The sequence below is a fragment of the Argentina silus genome, assembly GCF_951799395.1.
Source record: "Argentina silus genome assembly, chromosome: 10".
Classification (NCBI taxonomy): Eukaryota; Metazoa; Chordata; class Actinopteri; order Argentiniformes; family Argentinidae; genus Argentina; species Argentina silus.
Genome location: NC_139664.1, coordinates 5,608,542 through 5,628,115, shown reverse-complemented (window position 1 = coordinate 5,628,115; position 19,574 = coordinate 5,608,542). Strand labels below are relative to the sequence as shown.

Sequence of the window (19,574 nt, the reverse complement as noted above, 5' to 3'; positions counted from 1 at the left end):
ACTGCAAACACCACCTGAGCTCAGCTTAAAAAAAAGCCATGTCATCAATTCAGCAATGACAGCATTTCCACTGACGACCCTTAATTCAGACGTGAGGTGCCACGGGGTTGAGGGGTGAGGCGTGAGGAGAGAGGGCTGGCATGCAATGAGCTGAGGCGAGTCTATGAAGGAGCTCAGCTGAGACGAGACACTGGGGTCCCCTCTCAATGGCCGCCATTGTTAAATAAGCATTCTGCCAGCGTGGATGTGCACAGAGAGAGAGAGGCCATTGTTGGGGGCCTCTGCATGGCAATGGGACTGCTGCCAAATACACTGCAGTGTCACAGACAGAAGCGAGTGAAGGGAGAGACAGAGGAGAGAAAGAGAGAGAAACTGAGAGCTGAGAAATGCAGAAGATGGCAACTAGATGTGTGGGTGATCGTAACAACTTGGATGCGCACCAACAAAGCAACAGTTGCAAGTGAAACAAACACACACTAAATAAAGACTGTATTTTATTAAGGATTGGCATATGAACCACACAGCTTCCCCATTTGAGAGCTGAATTTGCTGAGCCCATATAGGCCTAGTTCCAGGGAGTTTGAGATAAATCCTATCTAAAGCTGAGAGGAATGGATGAAGTCACCCTTCCCCACGACTGGGTTTCCTCCCCCTCTCTTCCACATGCTCCACTCCCACTGTGGGGAAGATGTGATGTCATTCGCATGGGACACTGAGCAGTCTGACATTATGCAATGATCAACCTAACCCCTACTTCCTCCCTAGTCCTGTCACTAACTTCAGACAATGACAGACCACATCACAATGGATCAAAACGGACTCAAACAGTAGCAGAAATCGTGCCTCAATGGAGACTTTGTTTGTCACAATGCCACATAACTCGCTTCTGGTGTGCCCTGTTGAGCTAATGACAAGAACATTCTTGATTTGTATGCTGCCTCCGAGGAAAAGGGCTTTAACCACTTTCATAATAGCTAAGTGCCACTGCTCTGCAGCTTTTCATTTAAAGAAGCCTCTTGCAACACAGCAGTTGATTCCTGTCTCACAGAGGAGAACAAATTAAACTAGCGTCATAAAAACCAGACAACACAGCACCTGGGAAAAGAGAAATACAGCCTTGTTTTCTCTTTATACGCAGCTTGACACACACAGGCGTACCGTTCCCTGGAGGTAGATACGACAAGGAGGGTCCAAAGGTGAGAGCGAGTGCAGCCTTGACAGACATGTATTGTGTTCTTCTCATATCCTCCTGAGGGAGCCGAGTCATAATCACCTGGGAACTGGAGTCATGAAGCAGTGTGGCACGGCTGTGCTGAGGGGCAACCGCTCAGACAATCAGCGTGATCTACAGTGTCAATGACAGAGGATGTGACTGTGCAAGAAGATAGCTAGGTCTGGTGGCTGCTCTGAATACAAATGTTACTCAACACTCCCAAGAAGAGAAAGAAGGAGAGGAGAGGAGAGGAGAGGAGCTGCAGGGTAACGAGTTCAGTTGATTAATATTCCAGTGTGTTGCAGACAGTGCAGTGGAGAGAAACGAGGGTCGTGATTTATGCGGCACTCTGGCTGCCTGCACTATCGAACAACAGAACACAGTGAAGGGACGGCTGATATACAGACCAGGAGATGCACTGGAAATGAGGGAACTCAAAAGAGCCTCAAAACTCTAACCCTCTATCATAAAATCAACATATTTTGACCAAATATCAATATAATGGTATCTAACAAGGGCCTAGGCCAGGTCTGACAACATCACCTAAGGCCAGTAACCCAGACAGCAAACAGCAACATTGGGGCACAGTCTGAGTTCACACGCTGTGTTTTTCAAACTGCTAATCTGATATTTGCACAGATGCTTTTCCTAACATCTGTTAGGTCATCATTCTAATCCTGCCTGTGGCCTCAGTGATCGAAGTCATCTAAGGGCAAACATGTTTACTTGTAAAAAGTTAATACAATAAGCATGTTTTAGTTGCTTCAAACTAATGCTCAACTGTCTATTCATGTAAATAATGTGTTGCAAAAAATTCAGTGACATTCCTTGCAAAAAAAAAACTTAATTTAAAGTAAACTAGGCTTTATAGGGGCTTTCCACATTTAGACCTATATCTATTATGGGGCTTGCTTGGAGGCACTCCTACCCTACGTCTTCACATCGCATACTCCCTAAAGCGTTCTACCTAGTCAAAACCCATTAGCCTACCTTCTTGGGATGCGGAATACATTATTCATATGTATGAATCAATTCAATAGCCACCACTCATATGTTTCCAGTGCCGCCTCTCTACTGAACACGGAAAATCACTTTGGCACAGTCTATCAATGGGAGGCTTGAGAGAAACATAGACAGACGGGTGAACGTTGCATATTTACAGTGCATTTCCATGCTTCATAACAGCATTTCTCTCTCTCTCTCTCTCACACACTCACACACACCTTGGTGTGCGTAACTGAACTGTCTAGTCTGCATCCACCTTGCACAGGCCCAGAGAGAATGAACCAATAGCAGGCTGACGCTGTGCCTTCCAAGCAGAGTACTCTAGGGTTCTAGGGATGGCCACTGAAGAACAGAGGGGTGAACAGAGCCTAGAAAGTAGGTCAGATGGGCTTCAGGAATCTGAGGCATGCTGCTCCTCCTGTTCACTGGGGTGACCATCACAGCATCCTGCACTTCATGACCCAGCCGCTCTGTGACCCCAGTGGATCCGACACTGGCCATGTGTTTTGCATGTGTCAACAATGTCTGAGATCTGACCCTTGTGTAAATCTACCTATGCAAGACATAACAGACATAACAGAGATCACCTTCAAAAACCAAAAGCTGCACACCTGCGTGCAGGCAAGCATGCGCTCAGCGTTGAAATAGAGCGGCAGGTTGTGAATCAGCAGGCCGTTACATTCCCACAGTGTCTTCCTGTCAGGAGTGGAGTGATATGGTGTCAATGGGAAAACAGCAACAGCCAAATGAGTCACCTCATGTATTCATGTTATCCATTCTCTCCGGAGAATGGATAAGGCCTGAGCCCTGACATAAACCAGTCAAATGTGCTCTCAGTGGGGAGACGTGCAATGTGGAGGTGAAATAAGATCATATCATATTACAGATATGGCATGGCCATGGACTGAGAATTCTCACAATGCTGGTATGGATAAGTGTGTTTAAATGTCCAGGCCTGACACAAATGTAACATAATTTATTTTCATTTTCACGTCATGATAGACATGCTATATACACTCACCGGCCTCTTTGTTAGGTACACCTTGCTAGTACTGGGTTGGACCCCCTTTTGTAGCCCATCTGCTTCAAGGTTCGACATGCTGTATTATTAAATGCATTGAGTTGCTGCCATGTGATTGGCTGATTAGATATTTGGGTTACCGAGCAGTTGAACAGGTGTACCTAATAAAGTGTATATAGGTGCATGAGATGCAAATGAAAGAAGCAGGGTTGGTAGAAACTGAAACATGATGAAAACGAGTCATTCATACAGTATGTTCCCTTAGAATGTGTGGTACTTCATATCACAACACTGCTCACTCAGAGTAGCCCAGTGAGCTGTGACAGTCTGATCAGCTGAGGTCCTGGCAGCTGTACCAAGTGAGACCAGGAGCCACTCCCTTGTTTTCTACCTGTTCTTCTACCTCCAACTCATGTGATTGTCAGGTGTCATCGTGCAGCCATTGAGCAACAGAAAGAGATTAGGTTGTCTCATCCACAAAGCAAACATATGACTTCATCACCAAAGTATGACCTCTGGCAGTGTTTACTCAATTACAGCAGAGGAGGTATGGTCTTTTGAATGACAACCATCACCTTAGGCAATGAGAATGTGAATCTAGAATTACCCCTGCAAAGTATATGCATAGGAGCAAGAGAACCACTTCCAAATGATCCGGGTCATAAGCCGTCAACCAATCAATTCAAACACAGCCTGGGATTCATCCCCACCAGAACATCCAGGGTACTGACACAGCGCTGCCATGGCGCAGGTCTGGATGAAAATATAGGACAGGACATGAAATATTCAAGAAGCTAAGAATTGTGCTCTCAAGCACATCCCTTTCCGTTTCCTGCCAAACGAGGCAAATAAGGACCGTAAGACCACTGCTGGGAATAACTCTGGGCTAGTGATGAGGGTTGGAACCAACTTGCAAAATAGAAACTCAACCATGCAGAGCCTTCAAACTAACTTGCCAAAAAACTGAACAGTGAGTAAACAGGGTGGAAACCCTCCGCATTCTCTTGTAAAATGGAAATGAGGCAAACAAGAGGCTAGGAAATGGCACTGAGTGCAAGCCGTGAAATCAAAGACTGGAAGGGGAAAAGGGCGGCACCGAAAAAAGAAAGAAAAGAGGAACTCGGAGGCGGAGAGAGAATGGATCTGCATCTCATTTGAGTGGGACAGGGAACTAATGAATGACCTCATCAACACCCCCCTTGCTCCGAGCCCTGGATGGGGTGATGTAAGGGACTGAGGGGGCCCAGACAAACTGGAAGCGCAGTGTAAACAACAACCACAAATTCTGCGCCAGGCTCTGTGTGTGTGTGTGTGGGTGTGTTTGTGTGTGTGTGTGTGTTCAGATATTTGGCAAATCCTTGCAGATGAGTGCATCTTTAAACTCTTAAGCAAGGAAAAGGGAATGGAGAAGGACAGGAGATAAAAATGAACACGTGTACACTGCATTACTATAATGCAACTATAACAGTGTGGGTTACTTTTTAACTGCAAATCTTAACTTAAACTTGCCTGTGACCATGTATGGAGAGGAGACGATGGTGTAGGGTTTACATTGCCCCTAATCAACGATAAAACATCCGTTCCTCTGGTGGCATCTGTTTTCATGAAAATTGCCCAATAGACATGACAAGCATGGGGTAGAGAATGTTGACAACGCTCAAATTGAGACCGAAAATGCCATTGAAACGCGGCCTCTATACATTGCATATCAATCTGCTTTTGAATGGTCATGTCTCTGTTGGTGTCTCTGCCCCTGCTTTCATACTGTCACCTGGCCTGGACACAGAACAATGCGTGGCATTTTGCTCCCGCTTTCCTCTCAAGCGCTGTCATCCTTTTCAAAGCCACCATGGTGATGAAATACCCAGCTTATCTGTGGCAGCAGTGAACACGCACACGCTCGCACACACACGCACACACACACACGCAGGCTGGGTGTGACACCAAGACCAGTGGTAATGGGGAGTGATAGGGCCGCTGCCCTGAAGCCACTCTCTATGACATCAGAGGAGCCGCGGGGCCGGATATCTGGGCTGCCATTCACAACTGAGCCCTCTATCGGCATGCCGGGCCATCGCCCGTGGCAACCTGCTCTACGTCCCCTTGGGGGTTGGGAACGGCGGCACAGTTTAATCCTCACTGGTCTCAGCGAGGTGGTCGCATGGCTCCCCACACCCCTGTCACAATGAGTTTACATTACGCGTGGGACATGCATTAGCTAGCAGGGAGGGGAACCATTCACAATGGCCTGAGGCAGCACAAGCTTCTGTAGTTCACTTTGGTAACATAGATTAAAGATGTCTGATGTATACTAAACCTCTGCAAACAAACCAAATTGATTGTGTCAAAGTCCTCTTGATTGAACAGTCAATACACTTGATACATCATTTGAGGACAACATGGCCACGAAGATGTATGGGTTTCATTGACTTCTCAGCGGGCTCAAGGCGGGTAGTGAGTGTGTTTAGACATACCTAGAAAATACAGACAGGAAGGGTTTGGCCTACACATACAGTAGATTTCAATCACAAGCTATAGTTGGCCAGATGCCTGTTACAAAACACAGCTGTGCTTGGCTAGTTAGTCATTACAACCTCTTTGAGCGTCGCTGCTATCTGTGTTTTCTCTGTGCATCCCCTATGAGTGCCTAAAATTCTCTTCTTTCCCAGAGGGTTACATTTCAAACTCAGCAGCAATTTGGAGCCAGCTGAGAGAAGAACAAAAGAGCTGGTACAAACTGTTTCTATGTGGAAGGAGATCTTTGCAGTGCTCAACTCCTAAAGTTGCACCTTGATCCTTCATCAATGGAAACCAGGCACCAATAATAGTGTCATTTTGTGTCATTATGAGTTTGTTGACATTCGAGGGGGCCTGGAAATAGCTGGGACTGTGTGTGTTCTTGCGTGACGTAGCTAGGAGATGATGGTTGTCATTTTGTTCAAACATAGTCATTTTCAGAGCCATTACTTCAGGCAAAGAACATCAGGTTCTCGCGGTAATCTTTTGAACACCAGGCATGTAATTAAGGAGATTCTAACAGTCCTCAGAGTAGTGTTTGGTTGTTGTTTTTTTACAGTCCCACCCAAAATGTCCAGAGAATTTCTGCTGGTGAAAGCTCTAATTATAGGTTCCACAAAAACAAGGACTAGGCCTAACCATAGGAGTAATGTGCAATCTCAGCCCCAACAACCAGGTCTAACATCTTTCATCATCCACGGCATGGGAGGGAGTGACACTGCTCTGACTGCTTGAGGACTGTTTACTGCAATGTCAACCATCTCCAAAACGGTCAATGTACTAGATTATGAGACTGAGGATCCATATTACAGGACACTTGATGAACAATAATAGGTTTTAATTCAAGAGGAAAACTGGTATCAGCAAAACAGGACCAACGTGATTCACTTGTGGGAAAACTACAGTTAACAAGATGGTCGCCACAAAATGATTGTTTTAATCAACATCCCTTATTTGCAGAAGAAAGGAGACGATGAAGTTTACCCACATTAACTAGACCATGCCCTTTAGCTGAACAGGGTCTGGTCTAATATTAGCAGATGGGTCTGGTGACCGGGGCTTTCAGAAGACCAGAGAGCAGCCTGTCTAGTTTATTTTGAGAGGAGTGGAGGTGGCAGGAAGCATCTACGGAGTTCAGAGTGAGTTCCCTTCCCTCGCCCTTGCTGCGGCATGTCAGTCAAAAGGGGTACAGCTGTTTGGGAATAAAATTAGGCTTTGCCACCACCGCCACCACCACATGGGCTCAGAGGTATTACGAAGTCACAGAAGAGACAGCCAGAAAGACAGAGAGAATAAGGGGGCGTGACGGGAAAAGGGGAAGCTTTCTAAATAGCTGATGAGTACATTTCAGGGTCCCTTGCGTTTTGAGAGTGTGGGTGTGGGTGTGCTATGAGACAGCATGTATCTCAGGTGTTCAGCCACTTCCTCTGTCCTCCTGGTTTGTTTCACAAACATGAATTTACAAGGTAATGACTGTGATATATTAAGCACTCCCAATAAATTGGTAGTTTGGATAAGATATGTCATTTAGCTCAGCCACTTTACCACTCAACCTGCTTCACAACACTGTCATCTGCTGTCTTAGTGATTAGCCTTCAGCGTTAAAGAATCACAGGTCTCCGTAACGAAATTATAGGTCTGGTCCATCTGAGACATCAATGGTCTCATATTTCAAAAGGCTAATATCATGAGGAAAAGGCTAAAGGGATTGCGGAGAAAAAGAAAGAAAAGTTAGCACCAGACCTCCAAAAAGGCAAAATTCTTCAAAAGCTAAATCTACTATGGTAAAAGTAAAGCCAGGGGGATACTCTTTTGAGGAACATAATGAGGACTTAGGGAAGCCTTCCATGTCCTATCTGGAGGCTTAGCCAAACTTAATCTACCAAAGCCCTACTCTTATTCCCGGGCACTGCTCAAACCATGACTAATAACATATGTAATGGGCTTTGAATCAGCATGAATATGCATATATGGTAAAACAGTGCTTAAGAGCAAATTAACATCACAAAAAGGCGAAAAAAACACTAACATTTACTTAATAGCAATGATCTTGTTCCCTGTATTAATTTTAACAACGACTGTTGGTAGGTCTGCACTCTACAGCAGAATTAGTACCTGGGCCACATTGTTGAGTGCTGGTTAAAAGGCAGGCCTTCTCTCTGTTTGTCTTTTCAGTTAGGTGGGACTCCCCTGGGAGAGGTCAGTGTTTGAGCGGTGTGATTTACACCAGCTGGGTGCTGTAGAGTGGTGAGCTGATGTTATGCTGTTTGTATAGTGGAGTCTAGCCCTGGGGAGGAGCTCTCTTCCCTCTCCCTATTACCTCTCCCTCTCTCCCTCTCTTCCCATCACATTGACACGCCCTCTCCTCTACACATCTTACCAATACCTCTCTTTCCTCTCTACATCTCTTTCCCACTCCCTCTACTCATCTGTTTACCTCTCCTCTCCCCAAATCTCTTCACCTCTAACTTTCCTCTCTCCCTCTCCCATTGCTATCCACCAGCTCCACCCCCGCCCCCCCACCCACCCACCCCCCCACACACACACACACACGTGAGAGTAATAGCACTCACTCATTGTTAGCATTGGGAGAACATTAGACTCTCTACCAGCATAGACGTGCATGTTTCTTAAGACCACACTTCAAACGCCACAACCCTGGCATGGCTTCTGTCACTCTGCTTTGCGACTCAGATCTCTACGTCTCTTTTCTTTTGTTCCTTTTATCCTCTATGGTTCTCATTCAAAACAGACTTCCTCGGTACAACATGCTGAGCATGGATTTTTGGATTCCTGAATGTGGGAGAAGATTGTGGGAGAAGACTGCTTCCCGATCCCCTAAAACACTGACCATGCACCAGTAAAACATCATTCAATAAAATCAATTCCATCAGCATTCCAGCAGGAAGTGATATCTCAGGGGATAAGTCTTGTCATCTATAGAGCCTTGTCCTTATCCTACTGATGCTAATTCAAATACTAAAGGGGATTTAGGATTTGCCTAATCCTTTTTACCATGCAAACATTTTCAATTCTTCCGAAAAAGTAACACGAATGAATATGTTGGGAAACAGGCATTTGATTGGCAACATAATCTTTAGTTGAAACCATGCATATAGAATTAACTGGATTATTTTGGGTACAGCCTACTCTTGTTTGGTCTTTCTTCTGCACGTTACCCAGTAATAAATAAATGAGATTAAAAACAGAAGAGCGAGATGAGAAATGAGATTATATAACGAACGAAGACCACACCATCTCTCCCTCCCACAAGTCAGAGAGATGGAAAATTGGACGCCCCCTTTACTGATTTCTCTGCAAGCAAATTGAAACCTTCAGAGAGGATGAAATATTTCTGTGCTAGAAACTTGTCACACAGAAACACTTTTCTAGGCCAGCTTTGATGTCGAAACCAAGCGAGGGAACTCTGCAATGGCTTTGGAATTTTACAGTAAGAACGCTAAAACATCTTAGACGTATATATACCATTTAACTGATGCTTTTATCCAAAGCGGATGAAGCTTACATTGCAGTGAGTGCATACATTTTTCAGTATATATGGTCCCAGCAGGAATCGAACCCACAACCTAAGCATTGTTAGCGCCATGCTCTACCAACTGAGCCACAGAGGACCACAAGATCTGGTACCGGTACATAGATTTTTCAAGATCCAAAACCTCAATCATCAGTGAAGAGTTATTGAAGAGGTATTAGGATTCTCACATGTTCCCTTTAATTAATAATGAAGGAACAGGTTTAGCCCTCAAGGATATTGCCAAAGCTTTTTAATTGCAATCATGATCCGAAACATGCTGACATCTTACACCCCAGATAACAACAATCAAATGTTTCTCAAGACATCAAATTAGAGATGCAACTTGGCCGGGAGAACCAATCTCACTCTATGTTCCCATTTCATCAGAAACTGCACCCCAGACGATGCAAAGGAATCTCTGCACTGCATAGCAGCAATGTTTCCTTTGTGTATCATTCAAGAGGCAACAACACTGTCCCTTTTCAGGAACCGAATCTTGGAGCCCCTGGTTTCCTACCCACTGCTAGTTTACAAAGACACTAATGCAACTTTCTTTTTTTTCTCCTGGTTACCTAAGAGCTCCCCCGGCTGAAGCTGTGCCACTGAGTGATCCTGTTCTCTGCAGTCATGACAGCTCAAGCTGGTAGGGCTCCCTGTGTTACACAATAGAATAAGGGCTACGCTACGATTTGTTTCTCTGTCAGTGTGCTAAGACTCTTCATCCTTAAAATGACCAGCATGTTTGTACAAGCTAGGGCGACACCACCACATTGATTGCTCACATCATATTTTGGCCAACATGGAACGTGAGCCATGCACAGCACCATATCAATACTGGTCATGGCGATATTTGATATTGATTGTTGATGGATGACCTACTGGATGATGGGTAACCTACTGGTATGAATGGTACTGAAGAGGTTAAAAGGTGCAATATGTAACATTAAAGCTTTCTAATGGTTCTAAATGAGATCCCTTTAAATAAATATCATTTACCAATGCTCTTTTGGTCCCAAAAAAGGTTGTGAAACTCGGTTTGTATACAAAAGGGGTGTTCTAGGGGCGTGTACTCACTGATTTTTCGCCTATCTGGTGGTTGCCCCTTAAAAACGTGCACGCATGCAGAAATAACAACTGCTAACGACACTGCAATTCCATTTCGGGGGGGTTATATTATTATTGGGAGGATGTTGTTGTTAACTGAATTTCACCTCTGTGGCCAGGGGTGGCAGCTCCTTTACGGAATTACCATTAACTGGAACTATGCAGTTATGCACTTGACATTTAAACATCATAACATGCCAGTACAAAACACATCTTTATTCAAATGACCTGCCCCTAGTGTTCATGTCAACAAAGCTTCTCTTCATCCTGTTCCTACCAGGCATTCTGAGAAGGTCTTCAAAGGGTGAGTTCTATCATGTCTCCAGCCAGCCAAGCCCACCATGTCTGTGAAGTGTACACACAGTAACCATTTGAGACAGGTGAGCAGTTGTAGCCCTCTGTGATGGGTCGAACGCACTAGCAATGGCAGTCTTGACAGAGAAAAAAGGCCCTATTGATTCCAGTCAGCCAGTCACAGATTTGCAAGCTAACAGAGAGCAGATTAAAGGGAAAGAACAAACGATGCCGACTCCAAGGGCACGGAATGAGTGGTGGTGTGGAGAGCTCAGAGGGGCGAGTGCCTGAATGCAAATCTAAAGAAAATAGGGATTAGAAGATGTTCTTCAAAAGTCCTGACAGAGCAGAATTCCACAATGCCTGACCAGACCAAAGAGAGTCTCTGCAGCTCCACTGCAAGGGCTTCTGATTCACACCAAATGAATCCTATGAACTGTCTTTTGTGCCTCTATTTGAATGTAGTTAAGTAGCCAGTTATCAAACAAGACAAGGTACTTCAAGACTTTTGGTATGAGATTAGTTCTGAACAACAGTAGTGAGTATATTGTACCCCTCATCCTGTGCAACTCCCTCATTCTTATGAAGTGATGACACAGAGAAACAGTGGCTTTTGTTGATAAAAAGAAAGTATTGCCAAATGTAGTGACTTCTAAAAGCTATCTGTTTAAACTTTTAGATACATTCTAAAAAGTGTATTGTCCTTCGAAGCAGATACAAGTTAAGAAGTTAAAAGTTAGGCTACATAAAAATATTGACATAAAGATGTTTGTTAAAGTTCTCAAACTGGTTCTCAAACCAAACCAGATACTGTAGCTTGTTTGTGCAGGGGGTGAAAAATACACACAAACAGAAATGCCTCTCAGGGTTGACAATATGCTTGAGGAATGCAACACATATCTTACACCAGACCTGTCACTCAGAGGGCTGTGTGAGTCATCTCTTATTTTTTCAGCTCTGGTTACCATGATGAATCAACACAGTCAGCTTCAAAAACAGCTTCTGATCATTTCCAGGGAGGGTGGAGGGCTTACATTACTTCATAGAAAACAGCAGATTGATCACAGTGCTTCTGTCACAAATTATTTTCCAAATGCATAACGATGATGGTATTTCCTGAAAGAAAAAAAAAGGCCATGGGCCCAACATAGAGAACATGGCTGCTAGATACAGCGGAGGTCCCACTGGTCAACGTTCCCACGACCAAGGTGGAGCTCCGTTTTCCTCCTGCCTAATCCTGACTCTGAGCCAAAAGTACTCCAACTCAGCAGCCCCCCAGAAGCAGGAAGGAAGCTCAACTGTTGTCTAAAGAGTATATCACGTTGTGTGTGTCTTTCTATTTACAGAACTAGGCTGTGGGTCAATACAATGCAAGTAATGGTCAACGGCCAGCTCTCAGATCACTGACCACCACCTACACTGCACTATGATAGGAGGACTTCCAAAGCATTGTGTGCAGATGTAAATAATTTCATGGTCCACGGAGGGTGTTTTTTTTGCCATGGGCATCTACAGTTACCACCCCCAGTTCCCACCCCCAGTTCCCTTCATTACGTGTTATTACTGTTCCACAAAGATCATTGGCAAACAGGCCATTACACTAAAAGGTCTAGCAATTATTGTGCTCATGTAACCAGGTTGAGATGGTAAACTCACTCCTCAAGTTCAAATACCTCCACCTGTGCCATGAAATTGCTAGCTTTTTGGTGGTGTAGCTGGTATCCATCAGGTATTTAGGAGATGGTCAAGTGTGTTGGCAATACAAAGGACACAGATTCAAGACTTATGTGTGCTTGAAGTGCAAGAAAGCAATACTGTTTGCAGCAACCTGTAGTCTGTTTCACTAATTTCAGAGAGAAGCCTATTTAAAAGGCATCATCATCCCTTTCACAATAAAAAACGATATTACAAGGAAGTGTTTCTATGCACAGTATCTTTAAGTATTCAAATAGGATATTATCTGTATGTGCAAATTGGAAAATGTAAATTACCACTGATCTCCTCTTAACTGAATGTTAGCCATAGCTGACCTTCAGTCAAAAGGCCCTTTATTCACTTCATAATGCTCCTCAGGCATGCTAAACCAAAACGATTACTTAATTTTCTGCAAAAAACCATAGAGAGGGATAGTATGTATGTGTGTGTGTGTGTGTGTGTGTGTGTGTGTGTGTGTGTGTGTGTGTGTGTGTGTGTGTGTGTGTACCTGCTTGCCTGCCTGTCTGTGGCATTGGGAGCCCTTATGGATTAAAGTTAACGTCAAAGCTCATTGACAGAAGTTCTTCCCTTTGACCAAACGATGACGTTGTCCTTGAACTGAAGTTCTGTGGGATCACACAGCTTGCAATTGCACATATAAAGCCTAAGCACTGAGAATAAATAAATCAGTCAATCTGGCCAGATGATGAAGTTGGCACTGTGCCTGCACTGAACAGCTTCTGATTAAAGGGCATCCTGACATCAGTAAATCACGAGACTCATCTTTTTACTCATCTAAGGATCTGAAGGCACCTGAAAAAGGTACAGGAGTCATGATTCCTTGCATTAAAAACTGACTAGATCAAACGGCACAGAACGCAGGGCGGCAGAGGGGGGAACGAATGCCAGACCGGTGACCGCATAACGTAAACACGAGGAGGGGGAGGGGACCGCGGATTACCTCATCAAACACTATTCGTGTTATTATCATCTTCACGGTTCAATGAATGCAGTTTTCATTGGAAATGAACAGGGCGAGGAAGTGTTCGGCATATTGGAAACCACCAGCATCACGTTGTTGAAAATCATGCGTCAGTAAAAAGGCAGACATAACAGCTCAGAAGATTCTTAGTGCTTAATGCTTTTGTTGTCATAGGGATTAAATATTAGTAGACTGGACATGTACTACGGTGCTAGTAGCTCTGTGGACGGAATACAGTAGTCTAAACTACATCAATGCATTAGTGTGGTCTCTGCGTCTTGTATTCCTATGCACTAATTGGCCACTAAATGATCATTCCGAATTTGACTTATCATCGGCATGTTGCTCTGTAATGTAGGCTACAGTCTAAAACGATCTCCTAAATCCACGCTCAAAGAATGACAGCCTACATGTCGATCAATCAGACCTATTTGATCACAAACTTGACATTCATCCCCCCCCAAAAAAGTCATATACCGGTTATCTACATAATCATCGTCGCTACAATGTGTCCGTGGAGAGAGCGATATGAAAGGAAAAGTCCGAAAACGCTTGAATAAAGCACATAAAGAACAATTGGTTAAAACGTATCAACATGCTTGACATTTCGGCGGTGGGCTCATAAATTAAAGACTTACATGTTGCTTCGGGCAGCGCATTTTCCTCCAATTCGGTGTCAAGGTCTTTTCTTTCCATTTTACTCATTCAATCGTGCGCTTTTCGGATCTTCCTCGCCGACAGTATATTCATTCCTCAGGCAAAAGGGGAAAAACTTGGTTGAGTCACTCGGATTGCTCACTAGCGCGCGCAGTATAGCCAACCCCTATTTCCAAATGGAAAACGCTGGAAACGCAAAGGCGAGCAGATATATATCGGTCTTTCAAAATATAAAAAAATAAATAAATTAAAAAAGCCGAAATGTGAAGATGAAAACTGCGCGCGGCAAAACTATTGCATTAAATGTTGTGGGAAACTCTCTCGGCTGCTACACCAACAGAGTTCCCATTCTATAGGATTTTGGGTTTAGTGTCAGAAAGACTTTGGGAAAAGACAGAGGGGGAGGAGAGAGAGGGAAAGCAAGTCACACCAACACAACAGCTGATGGTATGCTCATTGTACGGATGGTCCCAGGCTGGCCTCCGGGTCGGACTGTTCCAATCCCACTAGGGGTTGTGAGTAGCCTATATTATGAAGCAAATATATTTCTAATAACAATTATATACAATACATCTATACATATAACACCTAAGATAATGTATTACGATTATTTTTGATTAATGTATGTTTCATTCTAGCCATTAACCTATTAAATACATAGTTTACACTTGTGAAAATATGTGCCCTCCTCTCATTCCCAATGAACTAATCCGCAAAAATACAATGCTCAAGCAGTCCACACAGAAGCACTCCCCCCCATGTGACCAATGCATGGCCACTGCAAAACCACTACTTTGAACTTATGTTTTTACTGTCATTTAAATTGATTGGCACTGTACGATAGATTATTATTATATATTATTATATTATCAATATAATTTGTCAACATGTATCCGTGTCACGTTTACTTCTCTGTTTTTGAAATACACATTTGAGAATGTAAGTTGTAGCCTACCTAAGTCATTTGTCAACACATTTGCTGTCTGAGGGAGTGTCCTTTCATTGCACAACATTTTAGCCTCTTCATGCTGAGTAAGTATATCTCAGTCAGGTAGTACACTAAGCATGGAATGAGTGAACTAACACGTGAAAGCCCAATCCCTTAAATATCTTGACCTTTGACCTGGGAACTGGCAGCACCCTCAGTTTAATTAGGATTCTCATCACAGTGTGTAAAAGATGCTGAGGTCGACTGTTTCAAGCCTCAGGGATTAGAAGTAGCCGGACCAGGAGAGGCTGGTGAAGGTAGAAATCAGAGGACGAGCAGGGACTGAGGCCATTTGCAGAGTAGGGGAAGAGGGAGCGAACAAGCGTTGAAAGGTAATTGGACAATTAGAAGCAACCTAAAACAACCTAGGTTTTTTTCCGATTGTGTCAGGGTGCTATGTCAGAGACCACTCTGAAAGAGAAGTAATAAGGTGAATGGTCACTCATCTCTCTGAATACACTGCTATACATATGGTAGAAGGTCCTTTGTGAAGAGAGAAAACTCCACTTGCAGAGCTCTCAGTGTGAATCTGACCTTTTTGTTTGGGTGTGATGGATGTAATTTATATCAGGTCTTGTTAAACTAGCCTTGCTCCACCCAAGATAGGGTTTTCACTCTGCAGAAATGTTCACAGAAATGGTATGCCAATCAGATAAGCGCACAAACACCATTTGTAAAACTGTTTTTGTCACAGATTGTTTTGATAAAGCAAAAAGATTGATGCATTTTCTGGGATCAGTCTTTTCGTTTTCACAGCCCAAGGTCCTTATATAAGGTATACTGTAAGCATTCTGACCTCTGACCAAATTTGAGCGTAATAAATGTTTGGATTTGTCCATGCACAGAGAAAGAGACACAGTGTGTTTGCCTCTACAGAGTGCATCACTCCACTTGTTCTAACTAAAGCACGCCATCCACCACCTGTGGATCTCAGAGAGCATCTGCCAAGGAGGGGGCTAGGACGGGGGGTGATCGGCACGCTTGAGAGGGGACATCCCGTCCCCCCAAAAAAGACCCAGTGGGGCTCCTTTGTGCAGCTGTTGAGCCGTGTTAGCAAAAAACCCCCAAGAGCCACCTGTCACTGCAACTGGAAAGGAGAGGGGTGAAGTAGATGGGGGGTTGGGGCCACAGAAGGGGTGTGTGTGTGTGTGTGTGTGTGTGTGTGTGTGTGTGTGTGTGTGTGTGTGTGTGTGTGTGTGTGTGTGTGTGTGTGTGTGTGTGTGTGTGTGTGTGTGTGTGTGAGTGTGTGTGTGTGTGTGTGTGTGTGTTTGTGTGTGTGTGTGATACATCGATTTTTGCTAGGGAGCACAAGGTTTTTGAAACCGCTATTCAACGAAGGAGGAAATACTTGGAATTGGGCATTATATGTTCCCCTTCATTGTGCCATGAAATATTCTCTCAATGGGAATGAATATGAACCTTATGGTACCGTGTGATCTGTCCATTTATTGTGTGGAAATTGAATGTATTTTATATTATAACTGTTCTTGTGAGAAATACTTTTTCATTTACATTGCTAGAGGCTGCAACCTAGCACAGTGTACTGTAAGACATGTCAGCATGACCTCGCTTGATGCAGTATTGGGTTTGAAGGGATTATTAACCACCTCCTTAGAGCTCCTTGCATTGGCTTTGTCATTGTAATCTCACATTTTCTGCCAATCTGGCAACTTTCCTTGACACACAAAGAACATCATACTTTGGACCACGTTGTAACAACCCATGGCAAAACAGTCAATTAAATGGCATGTGAATAATTTGATCAACAAATCAAAAACACCCTTTGCTTTTTTCATCCAGCTCTATTGAGCTTACGGAAAAATGTTAACATCCTTGAATTATTCACCATGCACTGTAAACAAATAAAAACATTTCACAATGGGAGGAGGAGATTAAAGGCTCGGGGCAGAGGATAGAGAAGAACATTGTGCTGTTTTTCACCTTGGGCCATCACTGCTCTAGAAGCAAAGGAAACTCATTGTGATGATCACACATTTTCTGTACTGTCTGTTTCTGTTCTGATAATAAAGTATGCAGCACAATAAGGTATTGTGTCATGTTTCTGCAATACGTTGTGCAATTCATTCACGATAAGATAGACATGTACAATGTATGTTGTAATACGTGCACAGTATATAGAATATAGAGCAGTACACGTGTTGCAGACTCTCCCACCTGGAGGTTACTGATTACGCTTTTTTTTCTTTTTTTCTCTGCCCCTCTCAAACCCAAACACTTTTTGAATAATGACACCCCAAGCACCCTTCCATTCACATTCTCCTTTTCCAAACCCCCTCTTCAAGCATTCTGAAAATGCACGTAATCTTTTGTACCCCTTTTTACATGTTTTGAGTCTCCCTCTAGCCTTTCATCTCCTTCTCCAGTTCCTTTCAGAAGGACTCTGCCCTTAGCTTTATATATATGTACACACACACACACACACACACACACACACACACACACACACACACACACACACACACACACACACACACACACACACACACACACACACACACACACACACACACACACACACACACACACACACACACTTTAAACTTTGGTCCTCTGTGGCTCAGTTGGTAGAGCATGGTGTTAACAATGCTAAGGTTGTGGGTTTGATTCCTGCTGGGACCATATATACAAAGAAATGTGTGCACTCACTGCAATGTAAGTCGCTTTGGATAAAAGCGTCAGCTAAATGGTATATATCATTATATTACTTTACTGTCACAGGCTTCAAAACAAAATGCAACCTTTTGAAAATAACAATGTCATGACCGTCACAGCCTTGTCTGTAGTCTGGAGCCTCATGTCAGTGAACTTGTTGTTGCAACTGAATTACCTTTGTAGTGCCACTGCATGCTCAGTGCATGATGCAAAGTCCTCACCCTATCTGAAAAACATGACTGCTTCTCAGTGCACTGAGGTAATGCTTTGTAAGAAGGATACACAAAGGAGTTAGTGACATTAGCTACAGCGTTTGCCTCCAAAAAATCCATAGTGACAAGCAAATACAGAGACCTTTGTTGCAGATGATAAAACCAACACACTCCCAGCTGTTCGCAAAAAAAGGCAAGAATCCTCTCCTGTTTAATTGGCCCGATTCCACCAAATGATGATTAGGCACCCTCCCAAATCGCAATCTCAGTCTATTTCCTCTGTAGAGCAGAGGGCAAAACACTGTACAAAACAAACATGGTGTCAACACTATGGATGAAGGAAGCTGAATTACATTTACTAGACATATCTGATTTGGCTGAAAACTCTTGATTGTATGTGATTTTATGTGTGTATACAGTATGTCACATTTTACATGTTAAAGATATGTTATTTCTGCTGTCTCTTTATTTGCCTGAATTGAGAGTCTGATAGGGAAATGAAGGAGCCTAGAAAACAGGCGTACCATGGAGTCAGGAGTCTTTGAGAACGCATTACCGCGCAGTGGTAATGAGCCATATGAAACCAGGTGGGGGCAGAGAGGAGAAAATGGACTGGCAGGAGAAGGCCATTAGCCGTCCACATGTGAGACTGCACTGTGACTGCACACAGGAATACAAGTCCCCCTTTTCTCTCACCCACTCCCTCACTGCTCGAGAAAGGGTTCAATTTTAGTTGCAGCTGCACTCCTCAACCAAACATGGACTCACACACACACACACACACACACACACACACACACACACACACACACACACACACACACACACACACACACACATGTCGGTCATTAAATTGCTACTGATTGCTTTGAGTGGTACACTTAAATGAAGGACATTGGGAACGAACAAACACGGGTGGAGAAATAGAGTGAAACAGGAGCAGAGAAAACACAGAGAGAGGAGAGCAGATCAAACAGACCACCATCTTGCTGTGGAAAGGAGAGCTACAGAAGGCCTGATTAAGGAGACCGAGAGCCAACTGATACGACATAGATACGACCACCAAAGATAACTTATCTAAGGTCAGTTAGCTTTACAAAGCCTGATCTTGTTCTTTCTTTGTGCCCCTTCGAGCATTGTGCTCTTTGAACATGGACTGTGGTGGATGTTACTGCTGCCGCTCCTGACACACACACACAGATATAAAAAAAAAAAAAAAAGAAAAAAAAAACAGCCATTTTGAAACTATAATGTCCTAAGAGAGCTGACACAGCTTTGTAAGCACTAGTCGTGGGCACAGACCCCATCCCTTATGGTCTCTATTCCCAAGGAGCCTGTCCACCGCCACAATGAGGCTGGAGGTCAGCTGACGTGAATGGCCTGGGTCAACCACGACCCTTAATGAAATCACAATGGTAGGAATGTCCACAATGTCCCTAGAGAATGTATAGGCCCAGCCACCTAGTATAGACTACCCAATATGCTGTCTCTGTCTGTTGCAGTGTGTGCTTTCTAAGGAGAGGGGTGAGGCAGTATCAAGGAAGCTTAGTTATGACAGTACTGTACGTAGCGGGACACCGAAATTCAGTTTAGTTGAAGGGACTAGGCTTATTCTCAGGATAGAATCCAATACTTTTACACTGTCTGCATATTGAAATTCCCTATAGGTCTAACAAAT

General features: G+C 43.8%; 1 protein-coding gene across 4 annotated transcripts in view; it reads right to left on the bottom strand.

Moving 5' to 3' along the window:
• Positions 1–14,446, bottom strand: part of map7d1a (MAP7 domain containing 1a) — a 41,548-nt gene extending 27,102 nt beyond the window's left edge. For all 4 annotated transcript variants that reach the window (XM_083679047.1, XM_083679049.1, XM_083679048.1 and 1 more), the window contains exon 1: positions 14,005–14,446. In XM_083679047.1, coding sequence (XP_083535173.1) covers positions 14,005–14,071 — 67 coding nt within the window. In that variant the 5' untranslated portion in view covers positions 14,072–14,446. The remainder of the gene's footprint in view (positions 1–14,004) is intronic.
• Between the last annotated feature and the right edge of the window lie 5,128 nt (positions 14,447–19,574).